The sequence below is a fragment of the Pagrus pagrus genome (genome assembly GCF_965226575.1).
Source record: "Pagrus pagrus genome assembly, chromosome: 3".
NCBI lineage: Eukaryota > Metazoa > Chordata > Actinopteri > Spariformes > Sparidae > Pagrus > Pagrus pagrus.
This window is the reverse complement of record NC_140187.1, coordinates 8,364,734-8,390,046: the sequence shown is the minus strand read 5'-3', so window position 1 is coordinate 8,390,046 and position 25,313 is coordinate 8,364,734. Positions and strand designations below refer to the sequence as shown.

The 25,313-nt window shown below is 41.9% G+C and overlaps 1 protein-coding gene across 5 annotated transcripts in view; it reads left to right on the top strand.

The window, feature by feature from the left end:
• rap1gapb (RAP1 GTPase activating protein b) overlaps positions 1–25,313 on the top strand; it is a 110,311-nt gene that overhangs the window by 42,922 nt on the left and 42,076 nt on the right. For 4 of the 5 annotated variants that reach the window (XM_084346174.1, XM_084346171.1, XM_084346170.1 and 1 more), the window contains one exon: positions 9,740–9,775. Coding sequence is in view for 3 of the 5 variants with exons in the window: in XM_084346171.1 (XP_084202297.1) it covers positions 9,740–9,775 (36 nt within the window). In the remaining 2 variants the exon portion in view is untranslated. Of the gene's footprint in view, positions 1–9,739; positions 9,776–23,349; positions 23,687–25,313 lie in introns of those variants that run through there. The other variant, XM_084346173.1, reaches the window with a different exon arrangement.

The window sequence follows — 25,313 nt, the reverse complement described above, 5'->3', positions numbered from 1 at the left end:
TGCTAAGGGTTTCTGCCAAGTCTGACTAAAAAAACACTCACGAGGCCCAGTTTGACATTTCTGTTGTAGGAGGTTGAAAGCTAGCCGTGCTGAGTGCACAGGCAGATGCCGACAACCAATAGCAAGTAAGTAAGTGCAATGTAGGGCAGGAAAACACAATATTTTTGGAATGGCAACAACCACTTTGTTCCCAAAGTGTGCAGTGAGATTCTAGGAACATAATCCAAAAAGAAAGTAGTGTCATTCTGAAAAATGTGGACGTTCACCAGGATGACACCTGCTACAAACTACTAGAAATGTATTCTTTGTAACAACATAGGTTTTGTGTTTATACATGTTTAAACTTAATGATTAAACTGGTTGAGCCAAGTGAGGCACAGATCTACACCCTACAGAGAAACACATGTGAGATGACACCCAGTCTGCTGCAGCCAGCTGGACATTGATTAGTAATATCGACTCGACATTTAGGTGTCAGACGCTTCAGGTCCTCACATGTGACGGCGGTTAAGTGGAAGTGTTGCTTCTCATGAAAATCTAGTGGACTACACATGACAAGGTGATATATACTGTAGTCTCTTCAGTTGTTTTTTTAGGAACTTGGACTTTCTTATTAGTTCAGTTTCTTTCTAGACGAATAAGTGTTTTTGCCCACAGAGGTATTCGGGGATGGATTTTGGCGGACTGTGTCTGAGAGAGTAGTAATGAGTCTGACCTGAACTCGTCAGGCGTTCTGTTTTTTACGCCTAAACCCGACCCGATCTCGACCACTGACTCATAGGCAAGATCTACCCGGGTGTGTAGAACAATATTTGTCAAAGGTTGGAACATTTTGAATCCTGATTAAATCACCAATTATTTTCAGAATTTAAATGAAATCAGTGAAACGACTGGAGCAGTTCTTGCAGGTGTAGCTTTGCTGAGAACAGCCTGTCCTTGTTCACACAGCCCCCAGATCGTCCCCAGAGCAGCTCAGCCGGAACAGTGTGATAGTTAAGTGGTTCTGCCTGTTGAGGGACCGCCTTCCATATTTATTAATGTTGCCCTAAATTTCCCCCCTCCATCTATGATCCAATCTGATATCCTCCTCTAATCTCTAAACCACAGTTTCCTCAGGATTCTCTGAAAGCACGCAGCTGTCGTAGACAGAGAGAAATTAGCTTTCTCCTTTTTTCACTTTAATGTGACTAATATTTGGTTTGTTTGCGGTTGTCAGTAAAATATGTCCCCAATGTTAAAAGCCTTGTAGATAAAAACTGAGTCTCTGGGGAAATTAGTGCCTAATGAACAACAGGAAGAGTATTCTCAAACAGAAATGGATGAAGCTCAGACCCGGACCGTCAAATTACCGGTCTGCATTTGTTTCAGGATTTTGTCCTTGACGAGCATATTTTGCTGCAGCATAATTTCCGCGTGCAATTTCATGGAAATTGCCGTCAGCACACGATAACGTGGCTGTTTGTACAAAAACTGCAAACAAAAACTGATGAGCTTAAAAAAAGCAGCTGGAAGTTGGACACTGTTTCAGCATCGATTTTACTATCTGCTGTGCCAGGTTCCTCTTTGATTTGACTTTCTCTTTCGTGTTATGTAAATTCGGAGCCAGCAATTATGTGAAGTAGGCAAAATGATTTCAAAGATGGTTGACTGTGTGGGTGAAAAGCTGATTTTAACATTGTGTCCTCGGTGGATTTTCTGTCAACTTTCTCTGTAAACCTCCCACTTGTATTTAAATCCATAAACCGTGAGAACAAGCGGGCGAGGTCACTGCCCCCTCACAAACACAAGCTTAAAGGCCTTGTTTGATGTGAACCACTTGCCTGTTTGGAGATTTTGAGAGGTTGTGATGGTAAACTGAAGATTTGGAGAAAGCCAGTCGATGACGCTGGTGGTTTCACAGGCTTTGAATTACAGCTGGCTGGTTCTCTGCTGGTGAGTTAAGTCAGCTTTAAGCCTGAAGACAACTGGCAACAGTTCAGCCAAGTGAAGGATTATAGGATTGTGCACATAACCCACTGCTCGGTCTCCCTCGGAGGTATTATACCTGGTGTTGAGGAGGAGGACGGAGCGGCTGTGCACCCAGTACACCTTTACTTTCAGGCATTTTAGCTGTGTATTTGTTTGTTTTTCATGGTTCTGATCCATTTTAGGTGGTTGTTGACATCTTGAAGCTGCAATAATAAGTCAAACAATAACTTAAATCAGCAATGATTCACTGTTGGTCAGAGACATTTTTAAAATCTCTGTACATCTATGCTTTTTTACGTTTAATGGACCAAATGATAAATCAGTTAACTGAGAAAATAATTGTCAGATTCATCTTTTATGAAAATAATTGTCAGTTTCAGCCTTAATCTACATGCTGATGATTAGAGATGATTAGAGATAATTAGAGATGTTATCATTTTGCGCGACGGCCCTGAAATTTGTCTTAAAGTCAAGTGGACCCTGTTATATTGATCATATCTGTCCAGCTGAATTCGACCCCTATGGGCAGATGGTTATTACAACCAAATGTGTTTCTTTATTTCTCAAACAGATTACCGTCTAGTTGACATTTGTATATTTTCCGTAGTCTCTCTCCAACCGTGACTGTTTCCTGTGTTAGAGTAGACTGAATGAGGAACAGCAGCTGTCTCTGCTGGATGTTTTTTGGCAGTTCGTCTTCGTTTTTTTCCTTGAGATGAACAATGACTTTTATTTTACCTGTCATGATTTCAAAGTGCACGCAGCACTAGCCTCAGGTACCCAGCTGGATGCAGATGGTTTACTGCTTGGCATAGATTAGTGGGATTAAAGTCTAAAATAAACAAAAGAATAAAGAATTGCCTCAGTTTTATTTTTTTCCATGTATGAAAAGACTCTTAGTCCACTTAGATACGATACGATACGATACGATACGATACGATACGATACGATATAAGCGGTTGATTCCTGTATTTCTCTATAACATTAGATATTCATGACTTAATAAGCAAAATCAAATTTGAGAAAACATTTTGGTTTATTATTCATTTCGAGTTTAACACTGAACTCTTGGATCAGGACTGTGTGGGTGCAGTTTGATGAGACTTGATTGACAGTGACTGAACAACCCACCAACTGTCAACAGATTCTGATTTCAATAACAATAATAAATCCTGATTGGTGCTTTAGCATACGTGACATCGCCTTCTTCCAACTGAGACACGCCCACTTTAAAGGTGGATTAAAAACACATACAGGTATGCTGTGCTTGTGAAATAACTAATTTTGTTCAGGTGGAACCGCAGAGCTCAGAGAACGAAGCTGATTGAGAAAATAAGCTGATTTATTTTGCTCGTTCTTCCCCCTTTTTTTTTTCAGCTTCTCAGTTTTTGCTTCCAGGCCTTTTTTTTCCGTCAAAACTTTTTCTCACACTTCGCAGATTTGTTTTCCTCTTTTACCTCTGTACTTGGCATATTATCAGTCGGGTTGGCATTGTGCACGTCCACAGTTATGCCAAGCAATAAAGATTTTCAATTATGTTAAGTCCAAACGCATCAACAAACAACAGACTTTCCAGCCCCCTGTCTTGTTAGTCACATCCACTGACTTGGTTGACGGGGTTGATTGAGCACAGGCCTGTGTTAATGTGGCTCAGATGGATTCAGACAGATCATCCGCTGTCTATAAAACAAAATGTCATTTAACGAAAACAACTCTGACACTTGATTTTTGCAACTTGACAAAAAAATAGCTCTTTAAGGGGCCTTTCATTCTCTGTCTCTTTCCATAACAACTCCTGGTTTTGTTGAAAGGCAGCGTTCATGCCGTCAATATTCAGTCTAGATAACATATTGATGATTTATTCTGTTGACTTGTCTGTTCATCTCTTTTTTCCCATGTGCTTCTGAGAAGATTGAAATGTTTGCTATTTGAATTATCAGTACGTTGCCAAGCTACGTCTTTTCCCAGCAACACAGCCAAGTGCTGCCTTATTTCCCCACAAGGCTCTGCCTGTCACTTCCACTAAATCTGCATTCAGTTTAGTCCAATTATTCTAAAAAGTTTGATGGCGGCTCGAAAAAAAAATCAAATTAGCCGATGAATTTCTGGTTCGCTGCCATCTCTGTTGATCCACGCAGCGCGGACCGCATGGAAGAATATAAAACAGGACTAAGACTGTACATGTTGGAAGTGCGCAGACTGAGCTTAACAGATCACAGCAGCCTTTATTTATCAGGGGGTAGCAGAGGAAGCGTGCTGATGTGAGATAATTACTGAAGTGCTCTTGACCCTCTTGTTTTGAAGGCCGGCGCTTCCACTCAAGGAAAGCTTGATGAATACATTTAGCCGCATCTCGTATTGATTTCTCACATTTAACGTGATTTAAAGAGCTATCTCTGTCTGAATGGCTCGATTCGTCTATTGTCTCTTTTTCCTGGCAGAGGAGGAAGCGGCGCGCTGTGGTCTAAGTGAGAGGTTTGAGTCTCTCAGCTGTCAGCGAGAGCCATGTGATACTCTGGTGAAAAACACGAAGATGGCAGTATCCAACACGCCGAGGGTTTTGCGGCTCTTTTAAAGTCAAACGATCTCCATGATGATACAATGGGGAATGATTAAAGGGGCACTGTGTAGTTTTGGAGAAGAAATTCAAACTCAGAATATTAATGAGGTAAAAACACAAACTCAGAAACTGAATAAACAAGCTGTTCTCAGAGGAAAACAAGGTCCCCAGAACACTGTTTGTAGCTAGAAAGTTGGCAGGGTCCGCCACATATAAACAAAGTAAAACAGTAATTGTGATGGCATTTAAGGTCATTTTGTTTATTCAGTTTATTCAGTCATGAAAACGAAGAGAGTTTGTTTTTTTGTCATTAAAAATCAGTCAATGAAGATCTTTAAGACCTTTAAGCTGCTTGTAAGAACATACAGACGTGTGGAGACCAGCTCTAAATAGATGTTAACGTCTTGTTCTCACTTCTTGTTTTAAACGTCATACCAGCCAAAGCCCATTTTGTTGCCTTCTACCTATTTGTGTGTCCTCCCTTGACTGACTGTCACATGCCTCCACAGTAGATGGAGGTGTAGCTGTTTATGTGACGGTCTGTTTCTCAGCCCTGACTGTTAACACCAAAACAGTGTGTTGCCAGTGTCAGCAGGGGGATAATCACCAAGCGTATCGCTGACTGGCAAACTCATATTTCCATTCCCAACAGTGGGCAACAAACACGGCAAAACAGCCGAGCCCTCACCAGCAACACGCAGAATGTCACTGTTTGCACGCCAAATACTTTTTAACAGTCGTACACACAAAGGTGAGTTGTGTCTGATGACAGAGACGAGTGCTACGAGCGTGCAAGTGCAGAAGCGGTTGTGTAATAACATGTTTGATGTCAGACGCACTGCGGGGATGCTGTTTCATTTTCTTACATCATCTCAGCCGCTCTCACACACTTACATCCAATGTTTTTATAACAGACACAAGTACTGGAGTGGGAGACGGGGGTGAGGGAGGACGGAGGGGTGGAGTAGCGAGACAGAGATAGAGATAGTCGTGGACTAGTGAGCCACAGAGCTGGCAGAAACAGAGGAGCGTCACTCTGAAGAATCATACGTGCACAGAAACAAAGATGAGACGGTCCTGGTTTGACAGCACTTAACTCGATCCTGTCACCCAGTGGTGCCGGCACGCTATTGAATATTCACCCACTGCTCCATCAACCTAAGGGGCGATCCAACAGGTGGATAGTTGAAATACTTGAATCACCATGAATCTTCAACAGTTGATTACTTACATTAAGAAATCTAGTATTGTTTCACCCTGAAATAGAAAAATTAGGCATTGTCATGTGAAATATTTACATTAATTAACTAATAACTAATTAATTTTGTTGACATCTTAGAGTTAAAGGTATTCACAGAGGGGATTTTGGATACTTCTTTGTATTAGTCCATAAATCTCTCTATAGCCATAAAAATGCATGTCCTGTATTTTGAGGAATAAAATGTTAAGGTTAAATCGGGTTATGAATGATTTATGAACAAATCCCTCTGTAATAAACTTCAGGATAGGAATAAAACTGAGAAGTTTGTTGTATGTAAGTGCTTCTGAAGTGGAGATTTCTGGCTCAGAGAATGAGAAAACAGACTTTTAAAGATATGTATTATAAAATTCTTAATTATGGCAGTGCATTAAGATGATTATTTATGTGTTGCTCTTTGTGTCTTGTGTGATTAATTTCTAGTATTTTATGTTTGAATATGCAAATGATGCGTTATCTAATTAAATCCACACTAATTTGCAGATATTTCCAGAACAGAAATTCAAGCTAAAAACATTTACATGTGTATTTTTGGACACTTCTGTTCCACTAGTAGTCAGAATGAAGATGTTTTCACCTGTAATAACTCCCACTCAAACGGATATTCCAATAATTTAGTATTGCACCTGTGTGTTTCCAGAATTGATAGAGGTAGAGGGTGAAGCATCGGAGCCGAGATATCCCCGATTTTAAGTCCCTTGTATGTTAAACTCGAGGAACCTATATTTTCCACAGTGCAACTTGATAGCTTCTTTCATTAGACCCTCCTTGCCTCCCAAGTTCTTTCAAGCACACACCTGCAGTCTGTAATGCAGTTTCTTTTCTTAATGCCGACATCACCAAGGTCATTTTTTCAGCCTTTGGAAAAGCTCCCTCCAGGGCCACAGAAGACAAGTTTACAATGACACAAATGTTTCTACAGGCTGATTTTTACTCATTGTGAAGTTCAGGTGCACAATCAGTGGAATGATAATTGGTTGTTGGACAGCGCAGTAGAGCTGAAATGATTGGCTCATCGCTTCGTCGACTGACATAAAATTTACCTGCAACTATTTTAATTCTCCCTTGCAGTCCTTTTTCAAGCAGAAATACAAACATTCAGTTTCCAGCTGCTCAACTGTGAGGATTCACAGCTGTTGCGTCATCTTCTGTGTAATGTCCTGTGATTAAATTTTTTTGATTTTCTGAACAAAATTGATTAATTGAGAACATATTGGCAGACTAATCGATGATGAAAAGAATCCCATCGTCCGTGGTGATCATTGCACCTTAGTTTTCTGCCATTGTAGAGAAAATCAAGACATGCTGTATATCAAAAAACAATCAGCGGAAAGTCTTTGGCGGGTGATGAGCTGGAGCTGTGTGGCTGGGCTTTTCGAATATGTGAATGGGGCCGGTTCAAGCTGAGACAAGATTGCTCTTCAGTAGAAAAATCATAGTGTCAGACTGTGTTCTCCACACATTATAATACATCCCTAACTCTCCTTGGCATAAATAAATAATTTTAAAACTGGATAAGATGCTGTGCTATTAATATTTTATGAATGTGATGGTAAATCGTGAGATGCGCTGCGAGTGTTGACTTTCAGACTCTCCTTGGGTAAATCTGAAATGGTCTGTGACGTTGCCGGGAATCTCATTCATCATTTTTAACGGTTCTTTACGAGACTGAGTAGGGAAAAGGAATAATCCATCCACTGTCTTTCTGTCATTGTCAACAGACAGTGATGACAGACTGGAGGTGAATCGAAGGCTTACATCTTGGGTTTTGTAGCGCTGGATGTCAAAGTCACATAAGTTGTCATTTCACATCTTGAGAAGTCTTGGTGAAGATGAGAGTGGAGATGTTTCTTTGAGGTAGAGTTGGCCCAGCAGTAACCCTGCACGGAGTTGAAACTGAATCCTCCTGGCACATTTATATTGAACACACACACAAAAAAAAGGAATAAAACTTGTTGCATGTTGTCTCTTTGAAAGACAATGTTAGAAAAGTGGCTTCGATTACCTTCACGTTGTTTTTCTGCTGAATAGAGCGAGCGTCTGTGAGACTGTTGGCATTGAATGACAATGGTAATTATTTGATTGGCTTAGCCCGAGGGGAGGAAGGGATAAGCAGTGATTATCAGTAGATTGATTGTCTTCAACCAGCGTCTACTTGGTGCTTCAAAGACTGATGCTTCAAAGACTGATCCAGGTGGGAGATGCAGGGTGTCCTCCGTCATTTGCATGCAGGGTAAATGAAAAGAGAGGAGCAGCCACGCAAAAATCCTCTTAAAACTCTCAAAATGTCACACACCAACAGAGGAAAACAGGCAAATCCAACCCCATCTCCAGAATAAATGTGACATTTCTGCAAACCACAGATATGTTGCAACTTTACATGTTCAATTTTCAACACTGTGTTTGTGGTCTGGTTAGGTTTAGGCACAAAAGCCACTTGGTTTGGATGACGTAGATGTGATATACAGTACATGTAGATGTACCTTTGGTTTGGAGAAACGTACAATGCCAACATTTCATTCTGGCAAGTGGGCTGACCAAACCACTTTGTTCTTTCTGCCGGCCTCATATCTTCTACTCCTCCTCTCTTCTTCCTCTACACAGCCAGTTTTACCTATAAGTAAGCATTCTTCTTCTCTCTGTCATTAATGTCAACCGCAAGATCACGATTCCTGTAATCAATTCTGTGGGTAGTTTATCTTCCACATGCTTTGTCCGCTTTGCATGCTTCCTCCCCACTTAATTTACACATTTTTCATATTTTATAATCATACTTCACATTCCTCGACTCCTGCCTGCCTGCCTGCCACATCTTCTCATCTTTAAGACAAACCCACTGTGGTTGCACTTAGCAAGTGGCTGGCAGGCAGAGGAGTAGATAAAGGAAGTGGTGGGAAGAAAAGGGATCAGTGGAGGGAGGCGATTTGGATCATACTCATCTGGCTTCACGGAGGCACGTTGCGGTATATATTGTTGAAAACATCAAAGCCACACCGACCAGTATTCTTTCATTATGGATCACTTTGTTTATTATCGAGTATTATCACCCACCTCTGCAATTCCTCCATTCTCTATGGAGTGTTTCACTATCTACTGTTGTGTTTCAGTGTCATTAGTGTTGTTTCCAGCCAGAACAGGCAGCTCACGCTCATCATTAACTCAAGTTAGCAGTGAGTTGGCGAACATATTGGGAAATTTAGCAGCAACAGAGCCTGAGGCTTCCCTCAGGAGTTGGTGGAGAGCGAGCAGAGCTTTAAGGAGATTGAATATTGTTCTGACGTCAATCAGACAACTTAAGATGAATGCAAGCATTGCTCCGTGTTGCCTACATCTGTCACTGGCAGCTGTTTTGAAGAGATTTAGCACATCAGATCTCACAGGGCGACATGTTAATGCTGATCAAGTTGTTCTAATTGACAGTATATTAAGTGGTGGTTTTAAGACTTCTTCAATACAGCATGATGTTCATTTTGTGATCTATGGTCCCATTTAGAGTAAATTCAAAGATAAAGGAGGGTATGCACCAGGGCGTGGCTACCTTATGAATAAAACAACACACCGTCATCCTGACTTCCTCCTTTTCTGCTGTAATCATTACTACAGCCACAAGAGGTCGCTGCTTAACAAGAAATGTAAATATTGGTTTTAATCGCAGTCAGATTCAATCAGGATAGAGTCATAGCATAGCGTATCCTCCACAGCTCCAGCAACTTGTCCAAACATGGTCATTTCTGGCTCCAAAAAAACAAAATGGTGATGGATGTAATGTCAAACTCGAGGCCTCATAACGGTATGACCGGGTGGCAAGTTCATGTCTTAAGAATTGAAAAAAAATACAATTCTAAGGTCTACTCTACTGTTTCACCTTCTTCAGACGTTTTTTTAAAATCATCTTTCAGTAATATTTAAGATGGGAACTAACATTTATCCCTCATCACTTTGTTTCTCTCTAGAATCGACAAGAGCTTCTCCAGAACCAGAACCTTATGGTAAGTCCTCTCCTTTTTGATTAACGTGATGCATTGAAAAACTACTGAAGTTGTTAAGATGGAGGCCACAGGACTGTTTTCTGAGTCCACATGATCAACCACAACTTTGATTAGATATCTTACTTCAGTCAGAATGAAACCAAGATGATCTGTGTCGAGGCTGAGCAATGCCATCTTCAGTATGTATCCCATTTTATTCCACCCATGTTCACTGTCAGCATGACTTTCTGTTTTGTGCTGCAGCAATAAACAAGCTTTTTTTTTCATCCTTTTACAGCCAGTTGAGTCAGCATGAGGAGCAGAGAGATAGACTTTGATTTGTCCATCATTTTCATGCTTAGTCAGATGCTTGCAAGCTATTTCCCTTTAACATTCTCTAAATGTGCTTTTCTTTCTACTGGAGACAGTGTGATGACCTGAGCGAGACGCAGTTAGAGCCATAAGCAGACCATGGCTCTTCTTAATCTCTTTCTCCTGACTCATAGCGAGATTTTCAATCACGCATTGAATTATTTTCTCGCTTTAAAAACCTGCGTGCTCTTATTGCTTTGGGTCATCTGCATATGATCGAAGAGGAGATAGTGGAGCTTGTAATGGTTGCGGCTTGGCAGGTAGTTTCACAGCATGGAGTGCGGGAATGTGGGGCTGTAAATACAGGAGTGAGAGCAGATGGAGGGAGTCAGGGAGCACGAGTATGTGTGCAACACCAGCTGGCCATGTCGGGCACATGCTTTTGTGAACTCAACCATCAAGGGCCACGGACAGATTGATAGCACCGCTTTTACATGGATAATGATTTGCAATTCCTTATTTATAGTCTGCTGCAGTAATGAACCTGTGCACGTATTTGTTTGTTGTGCTGTGAGTTACATAACTTAATGTAATATTTTATTGATATTGTTATTATTATAGACTATTTGCCGTCCAGTAGAGCCCTCGTTTGCATGATTGTGGTTTTAAAAATCATACAATTTGTAACTGAGTGGAGGTTAAGTTATCATACCGAATCTAACTGATTCAGCACCCTCTCAAACTTATAAATCACTAAATTTACTAACCAAAAAATGGCCCACAGGGAGTTAAAATATGGCCACTTGTGGTTTTAAGTGGCCATTCGAATTTTGAAAATATTATGGAGGGGTTCAGCATCCTCAATAACCTCAAAACCACTCCAGTATTCTCTAAATTGGCCAAGCAGTTGCTGTAATATAGTCCATTATAGGTGATTATGCTAATTTATACTAATTGTACTGCAGCGTTTGCCACAGAATGACCCTGAAACTGTGTAGGACCCGAGCCACCAACTCAAAGTGTTGGTATTTGCTGACCTGAGACTCAAAAATCAGCTGCCTTTTTCAGAATCGCTTTGAGTTTGCCTCCATATCGTTGCTTAACGAACAAACACTAGACGGGAGGGCAGATTGCCCACGAGTTGATCGATCGTGGATGGCTGGATACAAAGTGCAAGTCACTGAGAGCAATCAAAAAAGCTGACAACACAAGGCAACAAAAACAGAAGAAGCAGGCGGAGGCAAAGCTGAGAATAATAGAACGAAAAAATACAACACTAAATAAAGTGTAAACCAACGAAGCACTGGGAACACAGAGGGAACACGAGGAGTAAAACAGGACTGGAGAACAGAGACTGCAGGGCTGACATGAGGACACAGACGACCTGACAAAGACTGAGAAAAATACAGGCTTAAATTCACAGGGACTAATGGTGCGTTTCATTGCAAGTCGGAAGTCGGAATTTCAGTCTGTAATCCCAACTTCCAAACTAAAAACATGCATTTGCTCTGAAAAACATGGACGCTCGTAGGGAAAGGGTAAAAAAGGCGGGGAAAACTTTCAAAATTAAACAGGAAATAAATAAAACAAAAGCCCAAACAATGACAGGCATCCAAATATACCTGGGCAGCCCGCCCAAGTAAAGTCTATGTGTGGGAAACACTGTACTAACTGTGAAAATTGCCCAACAAGGCAGTTTTTTTAAACTGTACATTTCTAATATAAAACTCCAGGATATTCAACTTTCTCAAAAAAGTACACTTGTATAGTAATATATAGGCATACTAATACAAACAGTTTCTTATGTCATGGATTCAAATGTCATCAAAAAAACGTGTTATTTAGCAGAACGTTTCTACTTTGCATTGACTGACACCGGACACAGTCCATCCGTGAGTTGAATAGAAATGGAAAGAGAACAAAGAGATGAGGAAGACGATGATTGTATTCTTTTGTTTTTCACAGTTATAAATCAAATGGGCTGTTGACTTGAGTCATGACTATAGGAGAGGATTCTGTGAAATTGGAGGTGTGAGGATGATTCAGGCTCATCAGAGGAGAAAACACACACACACACACACACCCGCTCAATTTCATTAAGAGGATTTGTGTTTCTGTGTCGCAAACGCGGCTGTAGCACATGCTAATGGCAGCTCAGGGCTGGGCTGTGCGGTTTGTGCGAGCTATCCACAGCAGAGCTCTGTGATTATAATCATTGAGTCATTATGCCAATCGTGTATTCCATCATTCTCAGGCTGCACTTGGATTAAAAAACCCAAGTATCAACAACATACTTACACTTCTGATACTACCTCCTGTCTTTTACCCCGGGAGAGAGTTTATTTTTTCATCCAGTAGGTTTTGTTCCGGTGTCAAACATGGTTGGATCACGTTTTGAAAAGGTTTATGAATTAATTAGGACATGTCTCATTTATGTCCACAGGGACTTTGTGTGTGGCTCTCTCCGTCTCGCCTCTCACACAGCTATTGTGTTAGGCGAGGCGGCATGTCGGTGAGATTTAGGACAGCGGCTTCAAACCGTCGTTAAAAACTATCTTTTCTGGATCCTCTGCCATGTGCCACTGCCTCTAATCCATCACAACATTATCCTCAACCAGCCAGGTGTAGCTCTGTGTGCGTGTGTGAGACTATTGTGTGTGTGTGTGTGGAGGGGCATCAAATCCACAGTGCTCACACTTCGCTGTCACCCTTGCCGAGCAGCGCCTCCATCATCTCACCCTGGCACACACACACACTTTACTTCGTATGTGACTTAAGTAGCCCTGACTCATTTGGACAAGGGGCTGCCCTTCATGAAAAGGTGGGAACACACTTATTTTACTGTGCTAAACTGCTCTCAGCAGAGTGTTCCCAATTAAACACTCATTAACTTGATTGCTCTCGATAATGGCGGTGCTTATCAGCCTCAGTCTAAAGCTGCCGCCGTGCTGCAGTAAGGAGGCCAGAATAAATGCCGTGGCATTTCTGCGAGAATTGTCAATCTGGATGTGGACATTTTTGTCCCCAACAACTCGACTCTGCTCTAATGGGGGGGGAAGCATTAGATTGGCATATTACCATGAAATTACTATCAAGTGACGCAACAAAAAAAGGACAACCTTATGAGCACTTCTGTTGTAATGCAAAGCAGTGTGTCGGTTCTGAAACGTAGACCAAAGACGCAAAACAAACATCCACCCTCCAGATATGTTGCAGCATCTTGTGATATCACTGCAGTTGTCATCTTTACTGGTCCTCCGTGTCCAAGACCGCGACAAGAGTTCAAGACGAGACCGAGACCTTCAAAAAAGGCCAATCTCGAGGACCACAACACTGCCACCCTCCGAGTTGCTGTCCCATTTTCTTTCAACTTTCCCTTTTAACTTGACCAAAAACCAGAAAGCTCTAATTTACTGCTCTTATCCTGTCACCAAAGAAAAAAAAACAGCAAAAAGATGAATTTTCCCCTCAAGTCAACTCTCTTCCAGTCTCTAAAACTCAGGTTTTGTCAGAGTATTCGACCGCGTCCAGCTGCCTGCTTCTGTGAACTGACCCCTGCGGTCTACATGGTGCATTTAATGACTGCTCGTAAATTACAAATGTTGTGACATATTCCATTCACTTTCACTTCTTTTCGCTGAAGGAGTTATATGAAGACTGGTCTTGTCCAAGGAGTTTTTTTGTATTTCTTTATTTCTCTTTATTTAAGTAGTTAATTTAAGTGGAGTTAATGTACAAAGTTAATCTAACCTCATAGGTATGAACCAAACTGTGGATACATTTCCCTAATTTCTTAATTAACATGTTTGCTTAGGGACACCCCTCAAGCGGCTCCTCTTTAAGATAATGCGATATATAATGTATATGCACAGCTGGAGGTATGTCTGTTGCCTTGCAGCCACGTAGTCTGAACTGCCTCGGGGCCAAGAGTCTGAGTAACCCTTTGACTGACACGAGGAGCTGGGTGGTAATGAAGTGGTCCTCAGTGTTGAATGATGAGAAGGAGCGGGGCGAAGAGGCCTCTAATTGGGAATCCGTGCCTCTTCAGATTGCTATTAATGGCCGCTCTCCCTCCCAATATCGTGGCGAGTGTCATGAAAAGGAAAGCAAAACAGGAAAAGAGGAGAGCCAACTGGAGCTCAATGGTCACATCAAGGCTCGTGTGTTGAGCCCGGGGTGAGGTCTGACTGCCGTGGGGACAAACACACTGTTTACATTTCGCACAGAATATGAACAAAACACCAATGGAGATATTCTGCCTCACAAACAGTCTGAATGACTCGCGCCATCTCATCTCGCAGATGTGCAATTGGCCTGAGATCTGATGGCTGAGCAGTCTGCTGCATCAACCTGAATTTATTCTAATGTTCACTGAACCGCTCCTGGACAGTCTCAGCCGGCATTAGGAGGTACAACCCTGCTGCCAGGACATCCTGGGGCTTCAGGTTTAGCAGTGGGCACAACTGTGCTGGGAAGAAACACCCCCCAACTTTTACCTTCCTGCTGCGGTGACACATGACATAGCAACTCCTTTGCGTGTTCCTCCCGTCAGTGTAATTATTCTTTAACCTGTCCACAACTCCTTATAGTGCAAAGGTTCATTTATTTAATGGAGCTGTGTGTGGTGCTCTGTCGGCTCAGTGGATATTAGTCTCACTGGGATTCAACAAGTTTATGTTCTTGTCTGAGTCACTTGGTCGTTTCGACCATCTGTTGCTCTGCACAGTTCATTTCAGCCTCGTCTGATCTCGTACTTCCCTTCATCTGCGCTGATTGAAGTGGATGCTGCTGATGATATCAATTAGAAGCATAGCCTTCGCCCGGAGTTAATATGACTGGATTTCACTCAAGCAACTTCATCTCCATTGTCCCAACCCCACTATTAGTTATTGTTTGTCTCACATCACAGAGTCCAATCCATAAATTACATACATTTATCACAGCTCGCTCTGAGAGAGAGCGATCGCAGCTGCGTGTAGCGATCACGCTCATTAGTTCTGATGATGTTTTCATTTAAGATGTCTGCAGACAGCCACGGCTCATACAGGGATCACAGGCGCTCGGGCAGATTTAAACAAGAACGATTTAAACCTATTCCACATATGAATGCAAATCATGTATGGGCCACACGGCACAGTTTGTGTCCATGCAGTGTTACAGAGGTCTGTGGCTCACATATCTTACCTACATGAAATTGTCAATGAGGATTTTTCTCTTCTGATCAAAATTTCTTCCCCAAAACTACATAGTGCACCTTGAAGCTCCATTGTTTTGTACATAAAGGATTAGCAGGGTAAGCAGCACTTATAAACCACAGTTAGTGTCTGTGGGAATGGTTCACAGACCCAGAGCAGCTGAAGTTTTTTCTCTAAAGCACCGTGTGGCTTTTTTTATTTCAACTGCATCCGAACCAGGCGGGGGGGGAGTGACCCCTGCTGCGATCCAGACGGGTGTGTCCAGTTCTCTGTGAGTTCGCAGAGGAAAACATTATGACCCAATGCAGTTGCAACGTGGTCTGCTTATGCATGGTTGGGGGGGGGGGGTCGCAGTCGGAAAGAATCGCAGTGATGTTGGAGGTTATTTTAGCAGATGGGGTTCGTCTGTTACTCACTGCACCTGTTCAGTCAAACGCAGACTGCGGCAGCAGCAGTGGTAGATGAGAAATGAGTCAGTATGTTTTTGAAGTACTGTCCACCCTCATGCTACCTTAAATTGGATCTCTTAGAAGATTATAATGTTCAGTTTTAAGACGCTGTTGCAGAGAGATAATGTTGCTGTTTTAACATGTATCACTGCGTATTGAGAGATACAGTTAATCTACATTTATTCCTGTATATTCCTGCCAGTTGTGCTTCATTAGCCTCCCCCATGATAGAGACATATTCAGGCAGTTAATTGAAAAGCTTGGACTTATTGAGGTGGGTAATGTTGCTTGCAGTTGTAGCCATTTAACATCATCGGGAGGTCGACTCCATGTAATCAAGCTCTATTACATCTCAGTGCAGGAGACTTTTTAAATAGGCACTTCACATACTTCACTGAATAGGATGACAGAGAGCTAAGGAGAACGACGGTGGAGGAAATGATGTGTTTCCAGCGTCACTCAAACAGTACGGAGCAATTATTTCACTCAGGCATTTCCACATTTACATGTATTTATCACGTCTTTATTGGACATATGTGAGGGGATTGTAACGTGGTGTGAGAAATGAGACCTTCCCTGTTTCTCTCAGCTGCCTCTACAAGCCTGTGCATGATGTGTTGATGCTGTTTAATGCTCCTGGACGGTGCATTTCTTTGAAATGAAGGACTCGGGTTGTGATTTTCGCAACAGTCCAAAGGATATGACATGTTCTCGAGTGCCTCGTCTCAGTGCTGCTCTCCGCTCCGCTAACAGAGAGCAACATTAGCTAATGGAGTCAACTAACATCAACTAGTATCAGATGCTGTGTGTCCACATCTTTACAGAGACCTGTCTCCACCGCAACACACAGGAACGGTGGACTCTGTGTGTGCGTCATTGATGCTTTGTGCTCAAACGCAGTCAAAGCTGATGGACAGTGTTGTGGAACTTTTCGTGTGAAGATGCAGACCAGGTTATCGTCACCATCTTGTCGCCTCAGTTTACAATCACCCTGACTCGCAACAGTAACTAACGTTAGTTTAAAAATGGAGTTTGCTAACTTAAACCAACAAGCGGCTTCCGGCACAACACAGACGTTAAACAGAGCCCCTTTAAAATAAAAAAATAAAGACTTACATCAAGACTCTTACATCATCCCAAATGTTTCCAACAATAGTCAAATGAAAGAAATCCTTTTTATTCAAATAAACGGTGCTTTTATATCATTTTTGGAACGATGACATATGCAATTAATGTTGTCAGCTACATATTTCTAAGCCAAATTGTTAGGTACGAGTTGTCACCTTCTTTTGTCTGGAAAATGTTGACGATAATGTAACATTTGGTGATGAGATTTCCAAAATGACAGTTGCAGTTCGTCTCATAAACACTTGTTTTCAATTTTTGCTGTTTTCCCACAACGGAGCAACTTTTAATTATCTAGGTACGCTGGTTTTTATATTTAACATTACAATATTGCAGTTGTTCTTCATTTGCATCTCAGTATGCTTCAGTCTTTGTTTGGACATCTGTGTTGTTGTTGTTTTTTTTCTCCTTTTTGTGCTCCTCACTCAGCAGCCGCCACCGTGCCCACCTGGAGCCGCTGCTGTCAGCGCTGCACGTCCACATAATGACTCTAATCACCCTATTAGTCACTGGGGCACTCAGAAACACAGCAGAGTGGGGTTAGGTTCAATCCACTTGCCATTCAATCAATCCAGGATGAGAAAGTAGTGAATTGGAAGAAGAGGTTGCACTTCAACAATCAGATTCTCAGAAGAGTGCAAACACTAAATGCAGTGAGCGTATTCAGAAGAATGTCGAGGGAAATCACATTGAAAATTTCCAAGAATAGAAATACACAAATGATCACATTTCACTCTTTATTTGTCTCACATCAAAGTAGATAAACCTTCTATGAGAGAGTTCAATGTGAATATTTTGTCCTCATTGACTTGGAAATTTGAAATAAGGAGGTAAGTCAGACTTTCAATTACGGAAATGTTAAGTTTTGGAAAGCTTGCCTTAATCACTGGCACACTGGGGAAATAAAAATGCTGCAGATTTAATTACGTGTGTTGTTAAACTGATTGAATATGCAGTTGTATTTTGGTTTTCCCTGGAGCTAAGTCTAAGTTTAGCACCCAATTAGTTATTTTTGACCCTCAAATTATTTTTAAATTAATGAATTTTTCGTGCAATTTACTTAAAATGTGATTTTTCAGACACATAAGGCAACCGCCAACATGAAATTTAGAGCTCTCAGTTCCTGCAGGTGTGAATGTGATCATATTTGCCTGTGTGATGGCGCCCTGTTCAGGGTGTACTTGCCCAAAGCATGCTGATATCATGTCAAGGCCAGGAAGGGGATTATATACAGTAGTGACATTTAAATCTGTTGCTAATCACCGTTTCATTAATTTCATCCACATTTAACACACATGTGCGTTTTCATTTAGTGGATCCACAGAAATTCAATACATATAAGTGCACAAGACAATACAACTGAACTGTGGATGAGCTACCGTACAGTCAGTCTTCCATATGCTACCTGCCCACTTGCTCCTGTGGATTCACACTCAGTTTGGGTCCAAGTATATCGCTGCCAAAATCAATGGAGAGGGCCACCCAAACACAAGGTAATTATGAGAGCCAGCAGGGCTCTGGGAGTGCTGACAACACTGTGTTTGTATTGAAGAACTGCTGCCTTTTTTCTACTTTTCAAGCCGTGAGAGAAATGAGAGCCATGGCCACCCTGCACCCGAGGGCTACACGTGATGATTACATTTTGATAGACCGTCATCTTGTTCCTCTTTTCCTGCATTAGTTTAAAGCAGATAGTTCATCAGTGTCACCATACTTACCAGAATATATATCTGTTTCACCCAATATATCACTGCAAACACAGCTATGTGATTTCTTTTAATAGCACGCAATAAAGGCACTCTGCCTTTAGAGACCATCAGCAGTTGCACATGATGCAGGTACAGTACATGTGTGGGAATGTGCGTCTGAAGACACTGAATCAGTACATGTCACCTTTTCTGTTAGCTAGCAGTTAGCTGACATTAGCTAGGGAGCCACAGTAACATTAACCAGTGTTTCAGGGCCCCAGCACTACTTGTGGTAGCCCCTCACGTATTTTTCACCTCCAAAGTTGATAACAGATCTTCGCCCCTGGCTGGAGTGTTACCGCCACCCATTGTAGACCAGCAGAGTGCTGTGTAACCAATTGTAGGAAGTAAAAATGTGCCACCACATGCTTGTATGAACACACGTGCATCCTCGTGCTCATGTATGGTCGTATTAATAAAATGGGGACCCACTTAAAAACATTGCTCCATACTGTAGTGCTAATATTCAATCTTAAGCGAACTCTTTCTGCAGCTCGGATTGTGTTTTCTGTTCTAGTTCTGGTCTCCATGGCCCAAAAATACTCACAGAATACTGTATACTTATATGGTGTGTAAAAGAGGGTTGTCTCTTTTATCAGTTTAATCACATTTTCTTTTAGCCTGATTCTTTTAGCCTTGCACTGATGCTTGAAACCAGGACCAAAAGTTAAAAAAAGACTCCCATATCCAACATCTTGTAATTGTGCTTACCTGCTGACTGCAGGGCGAGTCAAAATCCCAAATCTAATTCCACCGCCTGTAATTTACGAACTATGATTTTTCTGCAACGATATGTTCTTTTTATTGTGTTTCCCCCTAAATCTGCAAAAGTGCCATCCATCCATCCATCCATCCATCCATCCATCCATTCACAGGGCTGCTAGATCTTTGGCAGAGGAGCATTTTTTACTGGATGGGAGTCTCTCGGCATCTCCTGATGTGATTTAATTTGATACGATTCAAAATTTAGAGGGCTATAGTGCGATTATAAAATGATTATTGATGTGTCACAATGCATACAAATTTTAGATTTCTATACATGATATATTTTATCTGGCTGTGTGACTACTCGCTACTTCTTTGCTCTTTGCTCACGCTCAGTCGTCCTCACCAGAACTACAGACAGGTTGAGCAGAAATGTTAAAGTGTTCATGTAGAATTGGGTTTTAAATGTCTGATTATTATTCTTCTTCATAGAGACACAAACTTCCAAGGCAATACTGATGAATCTAAGAATTGATTTTTTCCCCCCACGCACTATTGACAACAGTTCTGACAGTTTTGACCTTTGACCTTCGGAGCTCACTGAGCGGAGCAGCAACTGCAGAGGCAGTGTTGAAAAGATTTGAGCCGTACTCACAACATCCCTCACACTTAAAGTAATGCAACCAACGAAGTTAAAACTGCAGCTTTTTTTTGAGCTCTGGCTGTGGATGAGGCAGGTTTTTAAGTTTTTAAGCAGCTGTTGTGTTGTGCTCACGTAGTATACGGTGTCTTGTAAATGTATGTGTTACTGATTCTTCTTCTAAGCGTGTTCTCTGCAGTTTGGTGGTGTGTAAATGTTAAATTTAGTCTCAGCTGCCTCAGGAGGGGACTGTGAACAGAGTGGGAAGCAGACAGTCACAATGAGAGACAGAGTCAGAGAGGGGGATGAAACTAATGAAATGAGAAATGGGGGGAAAAAGCAGTCAGAAGAGTCTCAGCGTGACCCACATACAGTAGAAATGCTCTTGAAATTGCACACCGACTGATTAACTTGACAACTCCGAATTCCTATGTACTCACTTGGAAGGAAATACTGATAATTTGTTTATTCGCGCTTCTCCTGACCTGGTTTGACTCTCATTTGTTCTGCCTCCGTGTAAGGCAAGATCCTCTTTCATCTTCAGCTCCACCTGGCTGGCAGCACAGAGGCTTGAAACAGGCAGAAAGGTTTTGATTGTACTTAACCTGCATGCTTCATGCTCCTTCTCTGCCTGTTGGAGCTCAACTATGTTCATCCTGCCCTCCCTGGGGTAACACTATCCTCCCTGGGTGAGTGGTGGAGCAGCTTACCACGGACCTCTACTGGAAAAACCACAATGGAGGTTATCCGTCGTAACCCAGACCCCTTCTTTAGCAGTAAATGAAAAGAAAACAGGCTTTGTGTGTTCCCTGTGTGTGTGTGCTGAAGCTAGCTCTGGGCTACCTGTAACTTTATACACACACGAGGGTGTGGACAAGCCAACATGCCGCCAGAAGGCTTGGCTCACATCCCCTTATGGGTTTGTTTCAAGGGCCTGCAGCCGGTGTTATCGATTGGCACCGCTGCCGTCGGATCTTCTGCAGCTTCTTAGCAGAACTATTACTGAAACTGTAGCAAGCAGCTAAATCTGTTTTCCAGAGGCGATGCTTCAGAGCAAAGACTCAGGACGAGGAAGAATGCGTACGAGATTGTGGAGAGTGAGCTTCTCTGATGCCGTCTCCAGAAAGGTGCAGCACGTTTGGTAAAGTCACGGGTCTTTTATTGCATTTGGATCTTTTGAGGCTTTCTCTTCACCTGCATGCTCTGAAACAGTGACTTTAAGTATTTAAACTACATGTACATTTTATCATTTAATTTTATTTCATAATGTGAAAACATGTTGAGAGAATGTGAATAAATTAAATAGCTTAGTCTGGTTAAAATGAATTAATGCACACTTTTACATAAAGCTTTTGCGCCTATTAAATTATAATATAATAAAGTTAACTGGAATTTCCAAATAAACAAAATGTGTTTTTCAAGTGTTAATAATCCAGCAAGCATTAGACATAAAAGTAATGCATTTCAAATGGGTTATTCAGTCTCCTGTAATAAACTACACATAGATATTTAATATGTTCACATTGACTCAACATAATAGGAAATATTTGCATTACTCTCTGTGGTCGAGGGTAATGTAGAGAGGAGGGAGGGCATCACTAACTGCAAAACAGACAGGAAGTTAGCTATAACGACGACAACGCTTACAGCAGCTTTAAATGTGACCCGTTACTTTGAACTTATGTAATAGAATTAGCTGGAAAATGTTCATTTTATTAAAGCAAAGACAACTTTTCAAATTTCCCTAGCGTCCCTAACCCTTGTGGTATCATGGTTGAGGCTGCAGTCACAAGGAGCAGCGCGGCTACCGCTAACCGCCTGGCTACTGCCCAAAGCAAAAAACAACCATGAGAATCTCAACCTGACCTTGAAATCCTGATGTCAGTGCTGAGTAAAATACCTGGTTGTATTAATAAGTATGCAGATCTTATTACTTACTAATCTAGCATAAAAATGTCGGTTTTAACCGCCTCATGTCCCGGTGTCAAGAGGAAACACACTATGACGCAACAGCAGTGCTCTTCATCGAGTGTCTGTCCGTTTACCCTCCGTCTTCAGTCCTCTTTTGCAGTGTAGAGTTTCCACAGATATTTCACTTGTTCCAGCGTTACCTGGGGAAAGTGACCCAGGAAAAAACAATGCCTCTTCCTGTTCAGGTTTCGCAAAGGCAGATGTGCTTCCTTTGTGCCATTATGTTTTTTGCAGTGTAGAGTTTCCACAGTTATTGTAGTTGTTCCAGCGTTACCTGGGAATAGTGACCAGGGAAAACAATGCAGACACACTTTTTGTGCCATATTGTGTCCTCCTTTTCAGAGAAAAATCAAGCCTGTGATAGACTGAATAGCAATAGCGTGAAAACGAGGTTTAAACTGAACCAAACTGTACGTGGATGGTGCTTTTTTTCATTTTTTCAGATTAAGCACAGAAGTGAGAAAGTTAAAAAAGTTACCTGGGAATAGTGACCAGGGAAAACAATGCAGACACACTTTTTGTGCCATATTTTGTCCTCCTTTTCAGAGAAAAATCAAGCCTGTGATAGACTGAATAGCAATAACGTGAAAACGAGGTTTAAACTGAACCAAACTGTACGTGGATGGTGCTTTTTTTCATATTTTCAGATTAAGCACAGAAGTGAAAAAGTTAAAAAAGTTGTCTATTGCCAGTTTGAAATACGTAAAGACAATGTTTTAGCCAAAGTTAATCTGAAAACTGTTGTGGACATAGACTAGGAGCATGCCTGTCTGTGAGCTGCTTCCATCTACATCCTACGTTGCACTTATTTTGGGTGATAAAGGGATTTCAAGCTTTAACGGTTATTTCTGCTGCACTGTGTTTGCGGAGCATTGGAAATTCGGTGAATGCCTTTTTATGCGAGACTGCGTTGTTGCGACTGTACATGTAATGTGTGGTGATGCCTCGTACTGTCTTATGCATGAGGATTAGGGAAATGTGATTACTCAGTGCTACACTGGACAACACTGACCTGTGCTTATTCCTCTGTGGGCTGAGCAAGTGATTTTTCCCATTATGTGAGAGCGCGCTCCAAAAATGTGCAGCATTTGAGAGCTTTTCAGCTAACTGCCTGCTGCTAATGTGTCAAATGGACAATGGGATGGTTAGGCTAATTTCTGCAGAAGGGGTTTTATGATGTTGGAACAAGCTGTCAGAGAGAGGCAGATAATAGGATAGAGAGATTTGATGTCGCCTCTCAGATGAGGTAATGTCCCCCCCTTTTTTTTTTTGAAAACTTTGCTTTCAAGCCTACATCCGGCCACAGCGTTTTTGTCCTGTTGAATGAGCAGAATCTGTGATTAACAAGCAGACTCGCTGAGGCAAATGCTAAGCAAAAGCAACACCCACAGCTTGAATGGGCAGCTCTCTTGTCACAGACAGATCAAGAGAAAAAAGACGGGAGGTGGAGATAGAAAGCGAACAAAGGGGGAGACATCAGCAGAGGAGAGCAGGAGACAGAGAGAGTGGAGCGTTTGTGCTCATCTCAGGATAAAAACAGTTAATTGCACGCATGCAAAGAGAGGAAGGAGAAGGGAGGAAAAAACAGGGGAGGTTCGGACTGAAAGGGAGGATAGAGGGAGGGCTGCTCTCAGCATCATCTGACAGGAGAGAGGCTGAGCTCCGACAGCAGGTGTTGGTGGATAGAGAAGGACTGAGTCAGACGCACGGACGCAGCGATACATAGAGGAGCACCAAGTTGTTGAAGGGAGGAAACTGAGCTGCAAGTGAGGCAGCGCTGAACACAGGTAAGAGCGGACAGAGATGAGCGAGCGCACTGTTGAAAGATAGATAAACTGAGGAGAAAAGGGCGTAAGTCAATACAGGATGGACAGATAAGAGAGTGAAACTGACATATGCGATACAAGCATCTAAAGAAGAGACTGCCTGTCTTTTAACTCCAGCTGATCCGTCCTGATCTCTTCATCCTTTCACACTCCAGACCCTGAACTTTCTCTCCGTCTCCCTCTCCCTTCTCTCTCCCTCTCGTTCACCCAGGAAGCGGCTGACTGTCATCTCCAGTAAATGAGTCTGCTTTCATTGTGCATTAGCTGCTGTACTTGATTAGATTAGTTGCTCTCTACTAAGTGGACCTGCAAACCTTAGGGGTTCATGTGTACTTATCTCTCTCGGACTGTCAGTGTGTGTGTGCATGTCTGTGCGGTGCTGGTCGAGGGGAAAGATGCAGCCAAGCAAGACATTACTCTTAAAGCAAAAATGCGATTCAAATATTATTTTCGCTCGGTATTTATGAATCTTAGGAAACTCAAAGCCCGGAGCGGGAATTGAATCTATAATGCCATTGAGAGGCGAAAAACCTGGAGCAGTTCCAGTCGAGATGAATTTGAGAATAATGTTTTCGTCTCAGATTGCTTTGAGCCCTCAGATTCAGTTGAGCTACACTGACGTCAGAAATTTAAAGAAGAAAATGGGCCAGCGTGTCTGCAAAGTTTCTGCTCGGCTCCAGTTTAATAGGATTTGTCTTTTGGTGGCATCAAGAAAAGGAACTGACTGATGATAATGATGATGAGATGATGATGATGATAAGCTTTTATAGTATTATCAAAATAGAGTTACAGCTTTACACCCAGCAAATTAGCTGTAAGCAAAGCAAGAGTCCCACAGGTAGCAGAGTCGTGGTTACAAAGGGCGAATCACTTACTCTATTCAGCCGAGTCTTTAGAGCAGTGCGAGCCAACAGGCTGCAGTTAACCTTGACAGGAAAGTATTGCTAATGATTGACTTTTACTAGATGATAAACATGCTGTTGTCTCGTGCTATTTATGATGTTAGCGGGGATTATAGTGAAAGCATCTTATCTTTAATTATCTGTGTCTATTTGACAAACCTTCATATGTTGTCAGATCTGTAATTACAGGATCTCTGAACTAAACTAAATACTGACTTACTGGCATTTCGTTGGGTTTAAAAGAATTAGGGAGATCCTGAAATCAGGAAATGAGTTAGCATTTTTGCACTTCTGTTTTCCCTCATCTCCTAGGGAATGGGTTTTATGGCTACCATCGTCTGTAGCTGGGAGCCGCTCTGTAACGTCATCAAGCCAAATACATATGCTGCTGTCACTGTCGGCAAGCAGCAGCAGACGCAGTCATCACTGCCACTAATGGTGGTGCTGCTAGACGGCAGAACACAAAAATTGGTCGCCGGATTCGTCTATAGGTTAGTGTAGTAAAAAGCATTGTGTTGGTGACGTTGAAGTCTTCTGACGATGGCATTAACGCTTCAAAAATCCTTAAAGTGTTGTTGGTTTGTGAAGATGATGAAAAAACATGGAAGTATCAAATCTTTTGCTTGCCACAGAGCTCATTTTCTTCAATATTTTCTTCCTTCCTTTTTAGTTGAAGGGACCAGAGG